General features: G+C 34.5%; 1 protein-coding gene across 1 annotated transcript in view; it reads right to left on the bottom strand.

Moving 5' to 3' along the window:
* Positions 1-21,369, bottom strand: part of LOC134529001 (optomotor-blind protein-like) — a 385,878-nt gene that overhangs the window by 214,387 nt on the left and 150,122 nt on the right. The window contains exons 2-3 of the mRNA XM_063362669.1: positions 9,779-9,892; positions 3,773-3,926 (exon numbers count right to left, since the gene is read on the bottom strand). Of these exons, the coding sequence (XP_063218739.1) occupies positions 3,773-3,926; positions 9,779-9,892 (268 nt within the window). The remainder of the gene's footprint in view (positions 1-3,772; positions 3,927-9,778; positions 9,893-21,369) is intronic.

Genomic DNA, 21,369 nt, shown 5'->3' with positions numbered 1-21,369 from the left:
TTGGGAGCTGGGAGCGGCTGGGGGGGGGGGGGGGTGACGCCAGCGAAGACTGCGGGCGGCAGAAATCTCCCCGCTCGTGGGTGGGGCCTCTTTTCATCAGGGCCTGATTGATGCCGCTGCAGCGCCGTGGAGCCGACACCACTCGCTCTCTCACCCCTAACCACCCCTAACCACCCCTAACCACCCCTACCACCCCGAGCTGGTCGCCGCACCAGTAGCTGCCGCAACGGCGAGGAACACACGAGCACCGAAACTATTATTATATTCACAAACGACTGTTCGCTTGCAAATATTTCATTACTGCTCTTTCCACAAGATAGTTTCGTATTTGCAAATAACCGGAGCGTTAACGATGCCTACCTTAGAATTTTGCACAATTATTCACCACAACTAATTTTTTATTTATAAAAAAATTACCCAACTGTGGGCAAAAAGCTAAGCACATGTTAAAAAAATATATATATAAAAAAATTTCTATATGTTTGAAGTTTCGTGTCTAATCTTGTGAATGCTTCATATTTTTTTGTTTGGTTATTTTTTGGAGATATTTAAGATCTTTTAGTTAAACTAAACTCAATTGAGTACATTATTTTTAAGAGTGACTTTAAATCATATTTTCTTAATATATATGTTTACTTGAAACACGGAAAGTTTTGTAGTTATGCTACAAAAGACAATAGAATTTCAACTTTATATAGAATAATATTTGATTTGATACATTTAAAGACGTTTAAGAATAAATAAATTAGCACTTAAATAAAGTATAAGTGCTTACAAGCAATCAAATTTGACCAAAAGTATGAATAAAATATTTTATATTATGGTTAAATATTAAAAACTGTATTTCGTTGAAATTGTTTAAAAAGGAACAATTTTAATGAGGGACACACACATTCACTCATGCATACACGAGGACATAAAATAATATAATTTTTTCTCCTGAAAATATGTTCAAAAATAAAATAACTTTCTTATATAGAGGCTACATAAAACCAAACAAACTCTTCACAACGCTCTATTTAAACGGCAAATTCTTTTTTTTTTAACAATATTATTTATTTTCTTGATTATCATTTTGCATTATAGCATTGAAAAATACTTTGTGGATTTTACCAAAATAATTTGTAGGGATTTTTTTTTGTGAATTATTAACTTTTTTTTTATCAATAGCTACTAAAAATCTCGAAAATTTATTCGGGAAAAATTATTTCAACAATTTTAGACCAATTTTCTTTTAAGTCATTGATATCATATTACGTGTAATTCGCAGACCTGGTATTGTTTATATGATTTTACCCTATGTTTATTCCACTCAAAATATGGAACTCTGACAAATTATTTAAATCAGTGAACGTTGATTCCAACAATTTTACAACTTCTTTGTACTGTTTAAAACATCCGCCGAAACACTTTCAATACACGTGAGAAATCATTTCCAGAAATATTTCGCGTCAGTTTCCAAACAACATGTATACTTTATTCCTGCAAATGTAACAAACGCATTGAACTTGTGATGAAACATAAAGTTGATAAAATATGTGGACTCTGTTAGCTTGGTTTCAGTAAACATTAAATTATATAAATTTGTTTGAATTTATTTAAATTATTTTGTTTATAAAATTACTTAATTAATTAGGCCTATAAAGAAAACATATCCATTCTTGCACTAAACAAGCTTCCTACAAAAAAAGTAAATCTTTGCTTCTGGTTGGATAGAACATCTGTAAAAGTGTTAATCTGCTTGACATTTTGTCATGGATTGTTGCTATTATTTTCAAGGCTTTGTAAGTTGTCTACAACAATAATTCCTAAACGTTGGAAACATCAATATTTTCTGAAGCGTATCCTACATCCAGAAGCCAAAGAATCACTAACGAACCTAGCCACGAAAACTTACGTTATAAACAACATTTATTTATTTTTTAAAGTCTCTCACATCAAACAAGGAACTCAACTATAAATTCTCTAAAATGTTGACTTAGAAGTATTTTTAATATAAATGGTATCCTAATCAAATCTTTAAATTTGAGTCAACAAAATAATTATCTACAATTTCCTATTACACTATTGTATGTAATTATTAAAAATTATTTTTAAAAAATTATTAATATTTAATCCTACAATTCTTAAAAAAAATTAAAAAAAACTTTAAATTAATATATAGGAATTTGTATCTGTAAAAACCTGTAAAATAAACTAACACACTTGTTTAAAATTTTATAGGTAGACAAATACTTGTAAATCATGCCAGTTTCTTATTTGGGTCGATATTTGTTACTATTATGAATTTCTTTTTGGTTTTAATCTCTTCAAGTTATAAAGATAAGCTACTTAAAAATATGAATTTATTATGGTCATAAAGCGGTAACTTTAAGAAAACTTCGTGATCATGAAAGAGGCGTAAAGCTTATAGTGATAGTCCCACTGTCTAATGCAATAGCAATAGGTCATGCTTGTCTCAAAACTCGTATAAAAGAACTAAAAAAATCTGAACTCTATAACTGCAAAAACACAGTGTTTTTATTTTTACTGCAACTTCCATTTCTTAATCTCAAAATAAATTTACTTGTTTTTTTATTGTTATGCCAAATTCAATTGCAGAGTATAAATTTAATTTAATAATGTTCGCGGGTTTTCACGGCCATTGTCTGAAGTAGCTTGGCTTCTGGGTTGTAGCCGTGTCCATGGCGAATAATTCACTAACGTTTCGGTAACTGCTCCCTGATGATGGCGACTGCAATGTTGACCGAAACGTCGGTGAATTATTCGCCAATGGCACGGCTACAACCCAGAAGCCAAGCTACTTCATAAATTTAATTTGTTTACTAAGTAAATTACGGGAACATATGTTCAAATAACTTCTATTCATAGTCAAATATTTCTGGCCTTTAAAGGCGTTGACAATGTTACTGTGCAACAGAAATAATTTTTAGTGTTTTGTAACATTTAATAAGTAATATATTCATAATGAGGCTCATAAGGTTGTTTCAATGTTGTCCTCAATTTTCACAAGGATTTTTAATACTGATAATAGCCTACACAAAAATTTGAATATAAAATTATAATATTTATTTGACAAAACATTTTTTGCTTTATTATTTTTAAATGATTTCATTGATATTATAGGAATGAGTGTATTTGCACATACACAACTATACAAAAAAAAATTATCACTGTTTTTATATTGTCAGTCTTAGCTTTACAGGGCTGATTCCCGTGTTAGAGTCTTGAGAAAAAAAAGGCAGTTGGTATACTCTAAGCAATAAACTGTAAAATAACACTGCAATGCTAATATTTCTGTGATACACCGTTCATAACTGCTTTATAATGTTCAAGTTTCAAAACGTTTTACTTAGTTTAAGAAAAGTGTCACTGATTTTTAGTAGCTGTATGATTTTTATATTTAAACTGACACTTTCGTGTAGAACTAGTAAAACCTAAAGGTTTTTTATATAGAACTATTTTTGAAATAAATAAATTAACCTATAATTTTTTATCATATAATTTACAGTTAAATGATTTTCACTGTACATATTAAACAATAGTTATTTGTTATTACACATAAAATGTTCCAAATTTTAGGTAACATATTAAAATACTAAACTTGTTTCGTTTCATGAGCATAATAATGTGCTCTTTTATTTAAAAAAAAAAACCAACATTTGTTAGGTATGCTTGCAGTTTAAATCTTAATTACATTAACTTACAACTAGTTTGATTAGTCCTATAAGATAGTAGATAAATTGTGTTGATACAAACGTACAGTACTTACAAAGCCGTGCTTGTCTGAAATATTGTTGGTGAGCTTGAGCTTATGGAATGAGACAACCTTCTGCATCCATTGCTCGCCTGTCGAAGGCGAGTCAGGATGGATGTACATCCTTTTTGGCATTTCGGGATCGGCCTTTCCTGCAACCATCCATCGACTGCAACAAACCAACATGGCGTCACCCGGCTGTCCTCCTGGACTTCATTTGGCATACCCACATGTGTGTGCAGAACTCTAAACAAGTTTGTCATTTGTTCAAGTGCAGTTTGCCTACACTTGCTCTTGCGAACACTTTTCAGAATATGGCACATCATTGATACTTATTTTTAGTTCTATTTAAGACAAATGAATCGGCACAAGCTGAAAGGGCCTCAGTCCAAGCAACATAGTTTTGAGAAAAACGAAAAAAAATCTGTCTCCAAGCAACCCTTTTAGCGTGCGTTAAGAATTTCCCCAGCTGATACTAGCTAACCCGCGTGTGTGACACAATCTCTGTTAGCATAGACAGTTGAAGCTATCCTATAACGTGCGATTCTCATGCTTAAGTCACTATGCAATTTTTTCTGTGACTGAGGCCCTTTTAGCATGTGCCGATTCAAATGTCAGAACAATTTTGAGGGGAAGCCTTCTTTTCACAGACGAGAGAGCCAAACGCTCGAACGTACATCTTCGGTTTTTTTTTTGTTCATTGTAAATAAATATGGCGGTGTTGATAAAAGGATACTAATGGTCAATTAGGTTAGGTTAGCTACATGGTAAATACTTTAAAACATTGTGGACGGTTCATTTGGTTAGGATAGCTACATTAAAGATACCTACTGTGAAATCATGTAAACGGTTTCCTAGCGCTGGATAGCTACATATTAAAGAGTTACTTGCTAAGCAACCATAAAATAATTTTACCTTCTTTTAATATAGCTATACTTACCTAATATAACCAACCATCCACAATGTTTAAAGTATTTATAAAGTAGCTAACCTATCATATGCTTCTTTTGACTAAAAAAAACAGATACCGTTTTATCTTCATTTACTGAATAATTCTTTAAATTACTTCGTGCTAATTTTAAGAATGACATCTTATAAGTTAAACCCGCGCATTTGGAGAATAAATGCCCGCGATTTTTTCCCCCCAAATAAATACACCTTTTGTGGTACGGGAAAAAAAGCGAGCATGAACTTCGGGGAACTTCGGGTGTGGCTCTCTCGTCTGTGAAAAGAAGGCTTCCCAATTTTGAGGCCCGTGTAGTGAAAAATAAATGTGAGCCATGATGATGTGTCAGTGGTGATTGTATCTGTGCGAGTTGGCGCCTTGCAACGCCCCAGGAAGCCACAGGAGAGATTCTGCAGTGGTTTCGCGTTGCCATTCCGCAGCACGGGAGTGGAGGAACAACCCAGCCAGTTTCTCCCCGAGTGAATAATCACTGACCCATCCGGGAACTGAACCCGGGGTCTCCCCGCCAGACAGACACGCTTACAGCGGGGACGGCAGTTGGGACGGGAAACAAAATAACTAATTAAAATCAATACAATTAATAAAAATTAATCAACACAATCACGCCAGAGGTAACGGTCTCTGTTAGATGAAATACTAAACACACTGATCCTTTTGCTTTTAATTTTTTATTCATAAGCTAGTATTTGAAACATTGTTTAGCATTAAACAATGGTTTGTTTTAGTTGTCCGGACGTTTTTATAAATTTAGAATTTTTTCCCATAACGTTAAAACAATTTATCTCTTAAAAATAATTTATGAATATATATAATATTTATTTACAACTTTAGAATAGATTAGATTTAAAAATTAGTTGCTAAGTTAAATAAAGCTTACATTAAAAGAGAAAAAGACGTAGAAATATTAATCCAACATATCTTCATTACATAATATTGTTTCAAATTATATTAAATAAATACGTTTTAGAAACGTAAGTGCATTTTATTTAGAGCAAAAGTTTGTTTGAATGAAATAAACATAAAAGGTGAGTTTTGCCATCTCCCGACTATACTTGCAACCTTCTGTGCTCATGTGTGCTGTAATTTAGAATATCGCTGTTTCATATCAAATATTGAATTAATACAAGTTGCATCAAATCTTCAAAGTTTCTGTTTATGTATAGGCCTACTGGTAAAACACTTAATTTAATTTAAAATACGTACATATAGGCGTACCTATCAGGTTTTATTAAATTTTTATTTAAAGACATCTAATATTTTGCATTTCAGCATAGTTAATGTAAATGACATAATTTTTTTATATATATCTTACATTTTAGTACAGTCTGAATGAAAGTCACTTCAGAAGTTGGCGGTTTGATGCATTTTCGGGTCAAAAATTTTAAATTGTATTTCATTTAAGAATCGAATACTTAAAAGCGTGTAACCAAGTAAAATATAGAGCAGAATAATAATTATTTTAATATACTTAAAAATAATGTTAAAAGTTTATACGGTTAACATGTGTTGATTAAGTGATTAATAGTTTACCATATCCTTGAGTAGCCTATTTACTTTACAAATTTTGAGTCCAAAATAACGAAATATTGAAATATTGGAAGAAAACTACTTTTTTATAGTGATTGAAGTAAGTTAATTTTATTAATGTTAATAAAACTATTGATTTAATAAAGGTTATTTTTGGATTACAGTCAAGTGTGTATGGGCGTGAATAGTTCAGGTATCAAAAATAACCTACGAATCGACCAAAGATAAATTAACTGCAATTTTCTAAATTAAATAACAAAATCAAGTCAAATCGTATTGTGTCTATAAAACACACTAGTATAAATTTATTCGGTCCATTTATATATGTATTATTTGGACTTTCTTTGTAAGAAGTACAACAAGAGTAAACAATTTTCACTTTGAGAATTTGGACTTCACAATCAACACTATTAAAACTTTAGAATTTGGTAACTACTGTTTTTGAACCTTTTCCCAAGATATCGTAAAACAATTTTCAAACTTTAATTTGCCAAAGTATTTATTCAAGCGTGTGGTTTTGGCAACGGTCTGTTTTTATACATGGAAGCATTTCGAATTTCCAAAACATTTACGCTCCGTCTGAAAACCAGGGGCTTGACACATGATACGAAGCTCTTATTATGCTACTACTAAACACGAAATAAATAAAAAAAACCAGTATGGTTTAAAGGTATGCTTTGTATTAGAGCGATAACACTTTTATTCGATGAAAAAAAACTCGTTCATTAGTACCTTTAAATATTTAATTGATATAACATTATTTTATTTTATCGAAATTATCACCTCTATTGTGGACGTACATGAAACTACTCGAAAGGGTTATCACACTGTTACACTTGAATTTATTTTCGTGTCACATGTTTATAGTCCAACGCACGTGTTCATTTCCTTGGTTTTTGTTGCAAGATAAGTTAAAAATTCTAATTTAATTCGTTTAGAAAATAAAAGAAGATACGGAAAAGGTGTCGGGTGCGAGTTATAGAAAGAAACCTTCCTTAAGTAAAAGACTATTGTGAAAATAACTAATTTATGTAAGAAAAATTAACAAAAATGCCGTCCTGCAGGGCCGTAACAATAATTTTTTTGAGCGTGTAAATATAAAATATATTTTGCAAAAGGAAGAAAGACATTAAATATTTAACACAAATATATTAGATATAGTCAAAGGTCTACAAGATATAGGAACTACTACATATTATAAATGGTTATTTTCTTACTTATTATTTTATGGTTTTGTTTACCGTCTTCATTTACTGAGGTGCGTATATCAAGACCTACTAACCACCCACCTATCACGACACTATCAGATAAGGAACCTTCACCAACACGGTAGCACCTTATCTGTCTGTCTTTGCTTACCCTGTGATCAGAACCGTTTGCTGAATTAATTTTATTTTCATCAGCATTAACTATGCCTATTTTCTCGAGTCACATAACGATTTATGTAAATATACTATTATTTTGCACATAATTAATGCAGGGTTTTTTAAATCATAGATTTAAATTTTTGTGGCATTTACAGTTTATTTAAATGATTTGTAATATTGCTTTGAAAATGTACTATGTTTAAGGATGTATCGTATTTAATAAGTGTATTGGAACAAAGGAGAAGCCCACAATATTAAATCTAAGAAAAATAATTCCTTAGCCCATTTGTGACACTAGCAAAGCCTTGGTATTTCGTATAACGCAGAGTTTTTAATGCAGAAGGAAATATTTCTAACAAAACATAATCAATGAAAATTCACTTTTTTTGTCAATAGTATGCCACCTGAATGTGTTTAGAGTCTCAAAACGATGTAACCTCTAAGTATTTCATAGGCTAATAAATACTTAGATAGCAAGATGTTGGTCCTAACTGTAAGCAGGCTTGATTCGAGGGTGCTTTGCTCTAATCCACGCCACTCACACAGTGAGCCATTTCTACAAGATTAAATCTTTTTAAAGGATGAATTGCATAAAATCATTTAGGCCAATATTCTTAATAAAAAAACTCACGCAGTAAAAGCCTGTAACTAAAATACATTTCTTGACCATGAAGTTCAAGTTAAGTCAATGAAAATTTGATGCATTTAAGATGAAATTACGACGGCTTCTTTTGTTGTTGTAATTTTTGTTTGGTTTTAAAAAAATTGATTTGTAAAACGTATGAATGTTATTTTGTTTTAGTTTTTCGATTCGTGGTTTCTTTTATATGTTAAGAAGTTCTTTTTTTTTCTAAAGCTCATATTTAACAACCCAAGGACTCTTACAATATTTGCAAGAAGATATTTTCGACTTTGTGATAGTGTATGCGATACAACAGTGTTGTTTCTGGTTTATGTTATAATAATTTCCGGAAATGGAAAGAAAAACTAATGTAATACTTCTCATTATTTCACTATAAATACTTTGGTTTAGTTTGAACATTTTGCAAGTTTCTACAATAATCCAAATGGACATTGTAATGGGTTTATAGTAAAAACCTCACCCATGTATTAATGGCGATTCCCATTGGCATGTACGAAAAATAATAATTTATTGATTGGAGAGTCCATCAATAAAAATAATTACGACATAAGACTTAAATCTCAGTGATACGTCATTTGATAAGGCGTGTAACACATATACATAAAAAAATAAATAGCTACATTTTAGACTAAAGAGTTTAAGACCAAAATTCTATGAAATAAATATTTAATTATTTTTATTTAACTAAAGCCAAAAGCATGCAGCAATAAACTATTGTTTACTACAAGTTAATCTCTTAGGTAACACAAAAATCTCTGAAAATAATATATTAGGTGCAGCATACTTAAAAATTATTTTTTTAGTGATATGAAAACAAAAGTTTTAATCGTTCTAATTCATTAAGAAGCTGTAAGTAACTATAACTAAGAAACTAGCAGAGAAACAAAGTTGGAAAGAAAAGCACATGCTGTTCTCCACCCACAGAGCTCGGATAACAAAGGCCGGATGCTATAAATTTTAAATAATTTTTTAACTTTGTCTTACAAAAAACAATAAATTTTGATATCCACCACACGCGTTCATCGCAACTTCAGTTAGTACAGAGATGGTTTAGGATTGAATAAAAAACAAGTTTTAAAGTTCCAGAATTTGAAGATTCTATGTAGTTGAAGATGAAACTGAAACAGGCCTTAAAGTATTAACAAACTTTCAGGTGCAATTTTAAGCTTACAATACCAACCAAGTAAACCCCAGATAATAAAATAACTAAAAATTAAAGTAAACATTGCAGTGAAATCTTTGAAAGTTGTGTTTAGCAAGTAAAACTTCATAGTGAATGTTTATATATTAGCAAGGAAACAGCCAGTAGATGCAGAGAATTTTTCTTTGAGATCTGATAACTACTAAGAAACACGTGTGATGGAAAATTGCGCTTAAGTGAAACCATCCAAACAGCATAAAATATGAGATTTTGTTTTTCTGATAGCTTTGTTGAATTATATTAGGTAAAAATAATTTTTTGTATTTTTTTTTTTTTTGATTTTGGTAATATCGTAATTTTCTTGATATTGGTGTACCTGTTGTGGAATTTATATCTGCAGTCGTCGGCTGCAACGATGTCCATAAGAAGGATGTATTTGGCCTTATTATCGAGTCCTGTTACACGAACTTTGTAGGCTGGGAACATGCGCCTGCGCAGAAACACAAACAGGACACATTCAGCTCGGCGGGTTGCATTCTCAGTGTCTTCTTATAGATAGTACCTGTTATGGAACTTATAACGGTAGTCGTCTGCTGCCACAATGTCCAGCAGAAGAATGTACTTTGCTTTAGAGTCCAGCCCGGAAACACGAAACTTCATTTGTGGGAACATTTGCCTGGAATAAAAATAAAACAGGATATCCAGCGACAAAATATTCTGAAAAGTGTTCAAGTTTCTTTTTGTAGAAATCTTGTTTGAACATTTAAAAAAAAATCATATATCACTTCTTGCTTTACTTTTTGGACAGCCAGTGTAGTTTACGTAGCCGACTGCATACTTTTAGGTAGTCCAACCCCTGGTTGAAAACGTTTGAAAGAAAATTTTAATTATAAAGGTCCTTGTTACATTTCAAAGTAATTATTGCAATAGGTCTTATTTCCTTATTAGTCCCAGTACTGTAAACTGTTAAAACAATTCAGATATAATGTCAAATCAGGCCTTCCCATTTATTTTGAAATTAACTGTTGAAAAAGAAAATGGTGGCAATAAACTGCGAACAAATAAACGTGTTCCCTGTCTGGTTCACGCAGTTCAGTTGGCGGCACATCAAAATAAATAAACTTCATAGTTTACGTCCTACAAAAATTGCTTTATTTTAAAAGATATCAACTAATCAAGTTACTTTAGTTTTTTACCTTGTTCGGTGCTTGCAAACAAGTCTTTAGGCACATGAAAAATTTAAGTATTTATATATGCGGCTGAAAGATAATCAACCTATATCTTAATCTGGGCTCTTTGCAATGTACATTTAAGCTGGAACTTTTCCTTATCATAATGACTTATTCAGAGACCACACATTCAAATGTAACACGTTCAACGGGAATTTATATAATTCGATTTTTTATTTCAATTTTTTATTCTGTAATTATTTCGAAATATGTAATTAAGTGGCATTGTATAGATATAAGTTCTATCGGGCTTCCTGAATTTCAATACACAGGTAGCCACAACTGTAAATTCAAACATCAATAGTCTACTTATTTTGAAATCGAGATGTGTCAGTATCTACACTCAATGTACTTTCGAGCCACAAAAAAATTAATGAACTAATTAACGTGGAGAAATTTTACAATTCGTGGAACAGATAATTGGCTTGCCACTAGATGCTACGGATTGTCAACCAATAAGCTTTTTAATTGCAGTGATGAACCAGGTTGATTATTCGAAATTGAATTTAAAGGGTCAAATTTTGGTGCGAAAATACTTCAAATTTTGGCGCGAAAATACTTATAGAAAAAGTGAACAACATTTAGTGATGTATTATTTTTTTTACTCTTTCAAAACAGGTTGACTATTTTCTGAAAGAAAAACAAAATTCACTAAAAGCAAACACAGCTGGAAATCACAGGTACTCATTACTCACTTAATTGAATAGATAAAAACAATAACAAGTAAAGTAAACTTAACATTTTGAAGAAAATTAAAATTAACATGGTAGCGTTATAATTTTTTAATTACTAATATATCAAATCACAACCATGGATGCTGCAATTACATAACTGTTTTGTTTTGAATTCAAGTGGTAGACCAATGAATATATACGTCATGAAAAACAGATAAATTTCTCATCAAGTCTGTATTTACCTATAGCCTATAGGATGTACTTTAAGTTGGTTCAGAAATTAAAACACATAATTTGCCAGCAAAAAAAAACCACATAAATACAATCAAATTTAAATTGTTAAAGACAAAGACATACAGATATTTTATATTCAATTTTTAAATTGACTGCAACAACGGTGCGTAGACTCAGCTGCTAACGCGTGGTTTTACAGCAAACTTGCTTATCACTATGGGAACATATCACAGTAAACGTTAATGCACAGTTGCAAGGACAAATAAAAATGTATCGCCAAACAGGTTGCAGTGTTTAATCGTAACTCTCTCTCTATTTGTCACTTCGTTTGAAGGAAACGACAAATGTTATCGTGTATCGTGTAAAGCTTTAATACATTCCCGCTCATGATATAAAACTCCTGAAGATAGTGTGTTCTGAGGTAAACCTAGTTAGGTATATGCAGCAAGCTTTAGTCTCCACGGAAACTTTTGGGTCCTAAATTCGGGTGCCGGTGTCGAAGACATCATCAGCATTCACTCTTGAAAATGCGGTCGTGATAGTACAATGAAGACACTCGGAAACTTGCTATGCACTAAGATTTTACTGAAATTGTACACTAAATGCGTCTCCGCGTTTGCAAATCAAGCCAAATGGCCTGAGATCTTTAAACCATGTTATATTTCCGCCTTATGATGCGCAACACGCCACTTACTGCACATGCATTTATTTGCAGCTGTGTGTTCCTGTGGTTGCTGCGCGAATTTCAGCTATTAATATTTATTACGTGATCAATCAACAGATCTTATCTAAGAAATTATTTTTCTTTTTGCACATAGGTTCTGTCGTTTTAATTTCTGAACAAACCTCAATACATGTCTTGTTGATTATAGGCCTACGAATACATATAAATGTTTTTTGAATTTAATTAATCGGATATGAGTTTCAATTTTTCGGAAAAATCACCAAAATATTTTTCAATGCTTTAGATATTCATAGAATACTTGACTAAAATCATCACAGGTGAACTCAGAGAAATTTAAAACCTATCTACCGTCAGATTACCTGAAATTAACAGAACTTTAGCAAATCAACCGTTTATGTCAACAATATGAACTTTTAGGATTAGTAGTTGTTCAAGGGGAATGACATAAGACTTTCTAGAATTTTTGTAACAAGTTTTTATGGTATGACGATAAGCGATGGAAGTGAACAACGGTATTTTCCAGGTCAATGTTTATTCTGTAACCCTTATAAAAACTAGACACAAATGAAAATCACACAATCTGAAAATTACGCTTCAAAATGTTTTATAATGTTTAAATTTAACCGATACAAATAAAAATTTATTTATTTCCAAGCAGGATAACATCTCCGAACACTCTGGCTAAATGACACTGAATCGCTCGGCCAACGTTGACAAATACCTGCGAGAGATACACACAAAGTTTTAAAAACATAAATAGGAAAAGTAATATATATAAACAATAAAACACTTTAAAATATTGGGAATTCCAATTTATAGTGGCCATTTTGGAATGTTCCTTTTTTTTAAAAAAAAAATAAACATAATTGCTAATGAAGCCAAATTTTGTTATTAAAAATACACCTATAAATTACACACATGCAATATATAGCACTGCTATTTCTAGTTATACAAATGCATCAACAATACATACTTGAAACAAACCAATAAAACACAACAAATGAAATTTATTTTTAAAGTGAAATGAACTTAGATACAGTAGCTACTTATGTTTTGCAATTGGTCTTTCTAGCCAGACTGAAGATAAGTTATTTTTTGACGAATACATTATAGTCTGAAAAAAGCATTTCGCACTCCAAATTGGTAATATGTATATTCAAATATCACGCTGAGTTGTCTGACGCCTTGCCCTAACAGGAAACGACAGTGTTCACTCAAGTCCACTCAGTGCTCGAGAAAGGCCATGTGCCTCGTACCTTCTTGTTTACGCTATTGTTGTGACAAGCGCTGGGGACTCATGCGGTGAGTTATGAGGTGAGCGTGAGCGACACCGGACAGTCTCGGCTATAGAGACTCGGGTCCAGTGAGACTTGAGGCTGTGTCCACTCAGATCTTCGCTGCAGGCAACACACGTCAACACAGAGTGGGGCAAAAGGCAGTGTCAGTTTTGAAGGGCTGTTAAAAAAAAATTGGTTGTCTGTAAAGTCGGTTTACGGACAATTGTTTAACGTAACAACGTCATAACAAAACATTGATGAAATGATTGCATACTTTTATGAATAAAATTGAATAATTTTATTGAATTATCACTATTTTGTATGGATACAAAGAAGGAGTGAAATGAAATCTGCAATTTAATTGATAAATTTACTTTTATTTGCACTCATTAATTCAAATATGTTTATTACTTTAACAAAGAGATTATTTTAACTATGACGTTTATACATGTTTGCTATTTAACTTCTTCCAATCTGTGTTATTCTATTAAGGATAGGACGATGATAGGAAAAGTAGGAAACGAATAGGAGTGTTTCAAGTTTAATGTGCCTCGAAAAAGTCAAATCGATGGTTGTTCCAATCGAGTGGAAGAGAGATAGATGCGGCGCAAGCGTACAATGAGCGTAACGGGACAATGTGCGTAACGGGACAATGTTCGTAACGGAATACTTTTTCGTGCGTGCAGCCGGCGTTCATCGATTTATTAGACGTTGCCACGTCAAAAAACGGAGCAATAAGATAAATTATTTTTATTTTATTTGAATCAGTATACATCCCCATGTTTTAAAATCAAGTTTGAAGACCACATCAGGAAGATGGTGGTCATCATCAGCGATGCGTTTACAAGCGACGCATGCAGTACTCCTGCTGTTCGGCTAGCCCTGAGAAATGAATATTATCATCTTGTCAACAGAATTATTGTTAGGTTATAAAAATACGATTTTTTTCGAAAATGAATACTTTTCTAATATTTGCCACGCTTGGCATTATTTTAAAAACTCCATGTTAAATTTTTTGTCTGAATGTCATATTATGAGTTTATTTGCAACATGAGAACATATAAGTTTGCTCGTTACCAAGATTATATGTTTACACATCACTGGCAAGAGCTGAAAGAATCGCTGAAATTTTTTTTAATAACCTTTTTTCTTTAAAGACTGTTCCTTGTTATAAGAAAGGCGCTACTTCCTACTAGACCGAGAAACTGTAAACCGCTATTAAGGACCTATTGTTACGTCATCACCCATCAAGATAGTGCATTTAAACTCTCCACGTATTGTTATTTTTAATATTAGCTTTATACTTATTAGATATTCTGTGTCATTGTGACGGTATCCAGGATCCTGAAGTTGTAGAATGATTGTTATTTTATTTTAATATGATTGTAGATGGGTATAATTGATATCAAAGAAAAATTATAAGTATTGTAATTGTGTTTATTATAAGTTAAGTTAAGAAAAGGATTTATGAGACGGTAAATTTTGGGTCAGACTTTAATTTTACCTCAAATACAAGGTTAGGATGCAATTTACTTGCAACCCTAATACTTACAAAAAAACTTTCATCTTAAATTGTAAATGATTGTAGGCTAAAGGAAGCATGACGAAAGTATATTTTATTTAATTTCTACGACTGCTGTCGAAGAAATAAATAAGAGGAAGTCCAGTACGGTAGGTCATTTTATCGGTTAAAATTATTTGGATGGAAATAATCTACATTAACCTTTTACACTCTTATAGATTTATACAGAATTTAAAAGTGTAAAAAGAAATTGGCGAAAATAACATTAAAATTATTACATTTATAGTTCAAAAAGCAGTAATTAACTTATTATGTAATATTATAAAAAATTATATGTTGTAAAATTCTTGAAATAAATTAAATAAATTTTTTTGGGTATTTATTTTCAAAACAACCAAATATTGGTGAGATTATCTATGTAAAAGCGTAAATAATTTTACAATATTTTTTTTAATTATATGCAAATATATATTAGGGCTAGTATTTTAGGTATGTAAGACTTACATTTAACACCGTACGAAGGCTTTCGTAGTATTATAAGGTAAAAATATTACAGAAATATTCTGTGAGGCCAAATTTTATATGTATCTTAAAGACTTTATTGCATGTTTTAAAACGTAGTAAATTATAACGAACAAACAAAATGTGCTCAGCAGCAGAAGATTATTATCAGTTACCACATTTTAAATCAAACATCTTTGATACACATACATACCTATCGATAAGTGAAAAACTGTTATTATATTTGTAACAAATTGGGAAAGATAATTTTCTTGCGAGAAATATGCATGATCTTGCTCACAAATATTCCAAAGGAAATCAATATTTTTATTTGCCAAAGTAATGATAGAAATTCTCATAACAGAAGATGAATATTGTAAATATGGCCTCCGTGCTCATCACAAACACACAATTCCCCCCTTCTCCCCAGGCCAAAATTCTGATCTTTTTAACTGGAGGAAAATAAAACCAAGAATTTTTTTTAATAAATAAATTTCGGTGGTTTGTAAATATTTGTGAGGGCGACTTAAACGGTTGTTTGCGCGTGTTTACGCTATCGGCCATCAGGGCGCACGCTAACCGCCTTGTGCCCGCGAGCGAGACGCTATGATCCATTGGCTCCAGCGCTGGTCCAGATCAGTTCTCCTCTGCTTCCTATCGGAGCCACTCCAATTGCAAGCCCGCAGAGCCATCTTCAAAGTGGCCTATTACACCATCACCATATTTTACACGAGAAGACGGACGCTGCAGTCCCCGAGTGAGATGTTACCTCTAATGCGCCCGTCCTGATCGAACTTTCGGCTGAGTATTCTCCCGACGCGCTGACACGCACTGCAACCCCGACAGTCATCCTGGATGTCAAGGTGCGGGCTAGGATGCTTTCCTGACTACTTGCTTCGGATCCCACGGACCCCCATGTTAAGGTATGTCGGTCAAGACAATAAGTCCGTTTGATTATGCATTTCGTACGAGAGAAAAAAACGTATGCCCAACCTTTGGTTGAATTTGGTCAACAGACGTGTGACTCAAGTATTGATTTCTTGAATCAATTGTAATAGAACTTTTTTTATAAAAAATATTTTTTTTTTACTTGGTAATAGACGAAAGCTTTTCCGTATTGACAGAAACCACGTTGTTTTAAACTTTTAAATCAGAAAGGCCTCGCTGACGGAAGCGTAGAGCGAAAGTGGGTCGCGTGATGAATGTTTTCATAGCGTCTAAAGCGTGCGTTCACAGGTGTGCTCGCAGTGAACGCAATTCAAATATCAATCGTGTAAAAAATGTTTATTATCGCTTCTGTCTATGGGAACATCACGAAACTAATTTAAAGATAAGAGATTCTGAGATTTCCCTTAGGAGAAAAAACGAATCTCTTAAAAATAAAACGTAGCAATACATGTTTATTTTTCAGACTTCGAGTACTCACATAAGGACTCCACATAAATCATGTTTAAGCTATTTTTTATGTAAGACTATATGAAAATGTTCTCTCTGTAGCTATAAAAATAAACTTATGAAGTCCCTTATTTTATTGTGAACTCTAAAAAAAAAGTTCGTATGTGTGTAAGAATATCAAGAAAACGAAAGATAAAATACGAAAAATAGTATATATATATATATATATATATATATATATATATTGAAGCACGTTTTGTACAGACGTATAAAATTATTTTAAATAAAATATAAGCGAAAAAACTTAGATTTTCATATAAAATACACGGTTTTCTTTTAATTTGTCTACAAAATATTCAATTTTTATTGTGAAAATAAATTTTTTTTATGTTATCCTTAAGATCGTATTAAAATTTGGTATCAGCGGAATTTTACAAACAACGAAAGTTAGTGGTTTTTTTCCTGTTAACATTCTCAAGCTGCATAAAGAATTATTGTCTTTTACTTCGTTCAAAGTTTTTAGTGGATTGTGATTTTTATCACAGCTGCGGCAGCACATCATACATGAATTAGGAATTTTCGAGAACAAAGTATTTACAACACGTGACTGCAGATAAGTGGGTGCCGTCTCTGCCAGGCAGGTGAGAAAATCAAAATTTGGGGAGGGGAGGGGGGTAACTGGCTGCAGATGTTACGTCTAACAGCTATCAACAAAACACATGACATAATTGCCACATCTGCGAAGCGTCATGCTCTATTTAATACGATCCGAACATTTGGCTACTGAGTTAACTGAGGTGGGTAACTGCTCCCTGATGATGGCGACTGCAATGTCGACCGAAAAGTTGGTGAATTATTTGCCAAGGACACGGCTACAACCCAGAAGTCAAGCTAATTCAGACAATGGCCGTGAAAGCCTACGAACTTTATTTACGTACATAAAACATCACATATCACTTTCAGAGTTTGTATTGATAAATAGAGTCCCGGAAATTTCGCGGATTCCTCTGGCCTCAGGATATAATTCAAAGTTATAGGTCTGCTCGACCCATGTTTACTTTCCCATTGTTTGATTTATTAGCGAGAACATTTTTATCCTTGTTATTTGGCACTACCTGATTCGCTTACTTCTCTCCTAGCTGGGCATCATTGGCTCACGGTCGTAGAGGGGCGTGTCCAGATAACTGCGGTCCAATCATGAACACAGTGCGACAGTGTGGAGGTTTGCATTCTAGCTTGCGACTAAATGAATGCGCGAAATTTCCGTGGCTCTATTGATAAACAATCCTTCAATGATGGACTCCGGAAAAATGTCTACTGCGCCAAATTGGTCGAGATCTATAGCCAGGTATAATTTCCGTAGCCCGAATCTAACAGTTAAGGGGGTGCCTCCGATTTCAGGTCAAGATTTTATATTTACAGTAATTAAAGATAAATTTGTAGACTTTTTCAATTGTTCAACTTTCACGAAATGAAATATATACCTATACAGCGTATACCTTTTTTGCATAGTTCGCTGCCAAAGTTACATTTTTAACGTTTTTGGGTTGTACAAATAAGGACAATTTAATTTATTGCAGAACTGAAACTTTATAGGTTTAACTGCAATTCCACTGGTTACTTCAAGAACTGGTTTGAATTTCTTTCAGAAAATATCAATTAGTTTTACCTGACATTTCAATATTTTCAAATTTGTTACGATTTTGACAGCCAAGAAACATGAAATGAGTTTTTGTGATAGAAATGCAAACCATATAATGAAGTAGCCAGTGTCATTGCAGTTAAAACCTAAAAAGTTTCAGTTCTGCAATAAATTAAATTCTCGTTATTTGTATAACCCAAAAAACGTTAAAAATGTAACTTCGGCAGCTAATTATGCAAAAAGTATGCGCTGTGTAAGTATATATATTTTTTCATTTCGTGAAAATTGAAAAAGTCTACAAGTTGATCTGTAATTATAGAGACCCGAAAATTCCCGGGTTCAATGACCTCCAGGATAGACTCCAATATCCTCTACACACTCGGGCAAATGCCAACTGTTCATTGGCTGCTGACTTGTGAGTCGTCTCGACTGGGTGGCCTGTGATTCGACACTTCTATGAGTGAGGGTCTCTAATTGGCCCTCAGTCCTCCAGATCAACAGTGAACCAATGGCAGAAGCAGCACTAAGGTATAATTATTTGAATTTTAGCATAACACGAAATGAACCCGCGAATTTTTCAGGTCTCTAGTAATTACTAGAGCCACGGAAATTTCGCGGATTCATTTAGTCGCAAGTTAGAATGCAAACCTTCACACTCTCGCACTGTGTTCATGATTGGACCGCATTTATCTGGACACGCCCCTCTACGACCGTGAGCCAATGATGCCCAGCTAGGAGAGAAGTAAGCGAATCAGGTAGTGCCAAATAACAAGGATAAAAATGTTCTCTCTAAGAAATCAACCAATGGGAAAGTAAACATGGGCCGAGCTCACCTATAACTTTGAATTCTATCCTGAGGCCAGAGGAATCCGCGAAATTTCCGGGACTCTAGTAATTACTGTGAATATAAAATCGCGGCCTGAGATGGGAGGCGCGCCCTGGCGCATGTCGGCGCGAGTGAAGAAAGTAGCGCCCGGCTGTGGGAGCGCGGAGGGATCTCGGCGAACAGCGAATCAGGAGGCGACCCGCGGCCCGGCAGCTGAGCCCGCGGCAGCGAGGAGGGGGGTGGTGGTGCCGGCAGCTGGAGGCGCCGAGGTGTCGCTTCAATGGGATCATCGCCGCCGACGGCACAATGGCCGAGCCGCCAGATGCGCTCCGCCCCCCGCGTGGCCTCCATCGCGCTGCCCCCTGCCCCCCTGCCCCCCTGCCCCCTGCCATTCCTGCCCCCCTGTCCCCCTGCAACTGCAACACCGTCTCCGGTTCTAACCGCTCCAGACCAAGGGCTGTAAATATAAGATCGTGACCTGAAATCGGAGGCACCCCCTTAACTGTTAGATTCGCGGGCGGTGACGCACCACAACGCCGAAAAATGTCATTGCAGGACTGCCACAAAGGTTTTGTTAGGTTAGGCTAGGTTTTTCATTTTGCTCCTGTGGCCCCCCCTCCCTGCAGCAACATTTTTCGGCGTTACTGCATTTCGGCGTTGTGGTACACAGCAGTTTTCTAGCTGTCAGCGTTGCGGTCAATTTGGCATTCGGCGTTATGGTATTCGGCGTTATTGTACGTTCGGCGTTGTGGTATTTCGGCGTTGTGGTAACGACCCGATTCAGGCTACGGAAGTGATACCTGGCTATAGATCCCGACCAAGCTGGTGCAGTAGATATTTTTCGGAGTCCATCATTGAAGGATTGTTTATCAATGCAAACTCTGAAAGTGATATGTGATGTTTAGAGTCCCGGAAATTTCGCGGATTCCTCTGGCCTCAGGATAGAATTCAAAGTTATAGGTGAGCTCGACCCATGTTTACTTTCCCATTGGTTGATTTCTTAGAGAGAACATTTTTATCCTTGTTATTTGGCACTACCTGATTCGCTTACTTCTCTCCTAGCTGGACATCGTTGGCTCACGGTCGTAGAGGGGCGTGTCCAGATAACTGCGGTCCAATCATGAACATAGTGCGACAGTGTGGAGGTTTTCATTCTAGCTTGCGACTAAATGAATCCGCGAAATTTCCGGGACTCTAGTGATGTTTTATGTACGTTAATAATGTTCGCAGGTTTTCACGACCATTGTCTGAAGTAGCTTGGCTTCTGGGTTGTAGCAGTGTCCTTGGCAAATAATTCACTAACGTTTCGGTCGAAATTGCAGTCGCCATCATCAGGGAGCAGTTACCCACCTCAGTTACCTCAATCGCCCCCGAAACAACCAGTGCCACCCAAACCAATGCGCACAGCAATGTCCAAGCCCCCAACCCCCCCGCATGGTAGACTCTTTTCGACTCTGTCCAACTCTTCTTCCGGAACCATCCTTCTGTTTCCTGTAATCAACCTGCTTGTCAATAATGCATGAAATTTTGCATCCCGCATGTCAGAGCCCAGGGTTTTTCCATGTGTCTATGCAGGTTTTACCTGGGCCCAACTTATCTAGTTTATAGTCTAGTATATTCAGTGAGGGGAGTTAGTCATGGCACCAATCACTGCCATGGCTGGCCAATCACCCTCCTAGCACATGATGCATGCTACCCCTCCTGCATGATAAGAGCGTATGGGCTTCGGCCTGAGACGCACTTAGTCTCCCTCCCTAACCCGGAACCCTCCCCAACACACTTAGTTTTTAATTAGGTTAGGAAATAATTTAAAAAAAATCCAAACCAATATTCTCACATATCTGCAGTGTAGTAGAGGAAAATAACATGATTTTTTGATGCGATAACGTCTTATAATTCGATGAACGCCGGCTGCACGCAAGGAAAAATCATTACTCATTGTCACGTTCCGCCTGAGCCGAGCGTGCAAGAACCGGCCAACC

This window comes from Bacillus rossius, chromosome 2 (assembly GCF_032445375.1).
Source record: "Bacillus rossius redtenbacheri isolate Brsri chromosome 2, Brsri_v3, whole genome shotgun sequence".
Lineage (NCBI taxonomy): Eukaryota > Metazoa > Arthropoda > Insecta > Phasmatodea > Bacillidae > Bacillus > Bacillus rossius.
This window is presented reverse-complemented; position numbering and strand designations above follow the sequence as displayed.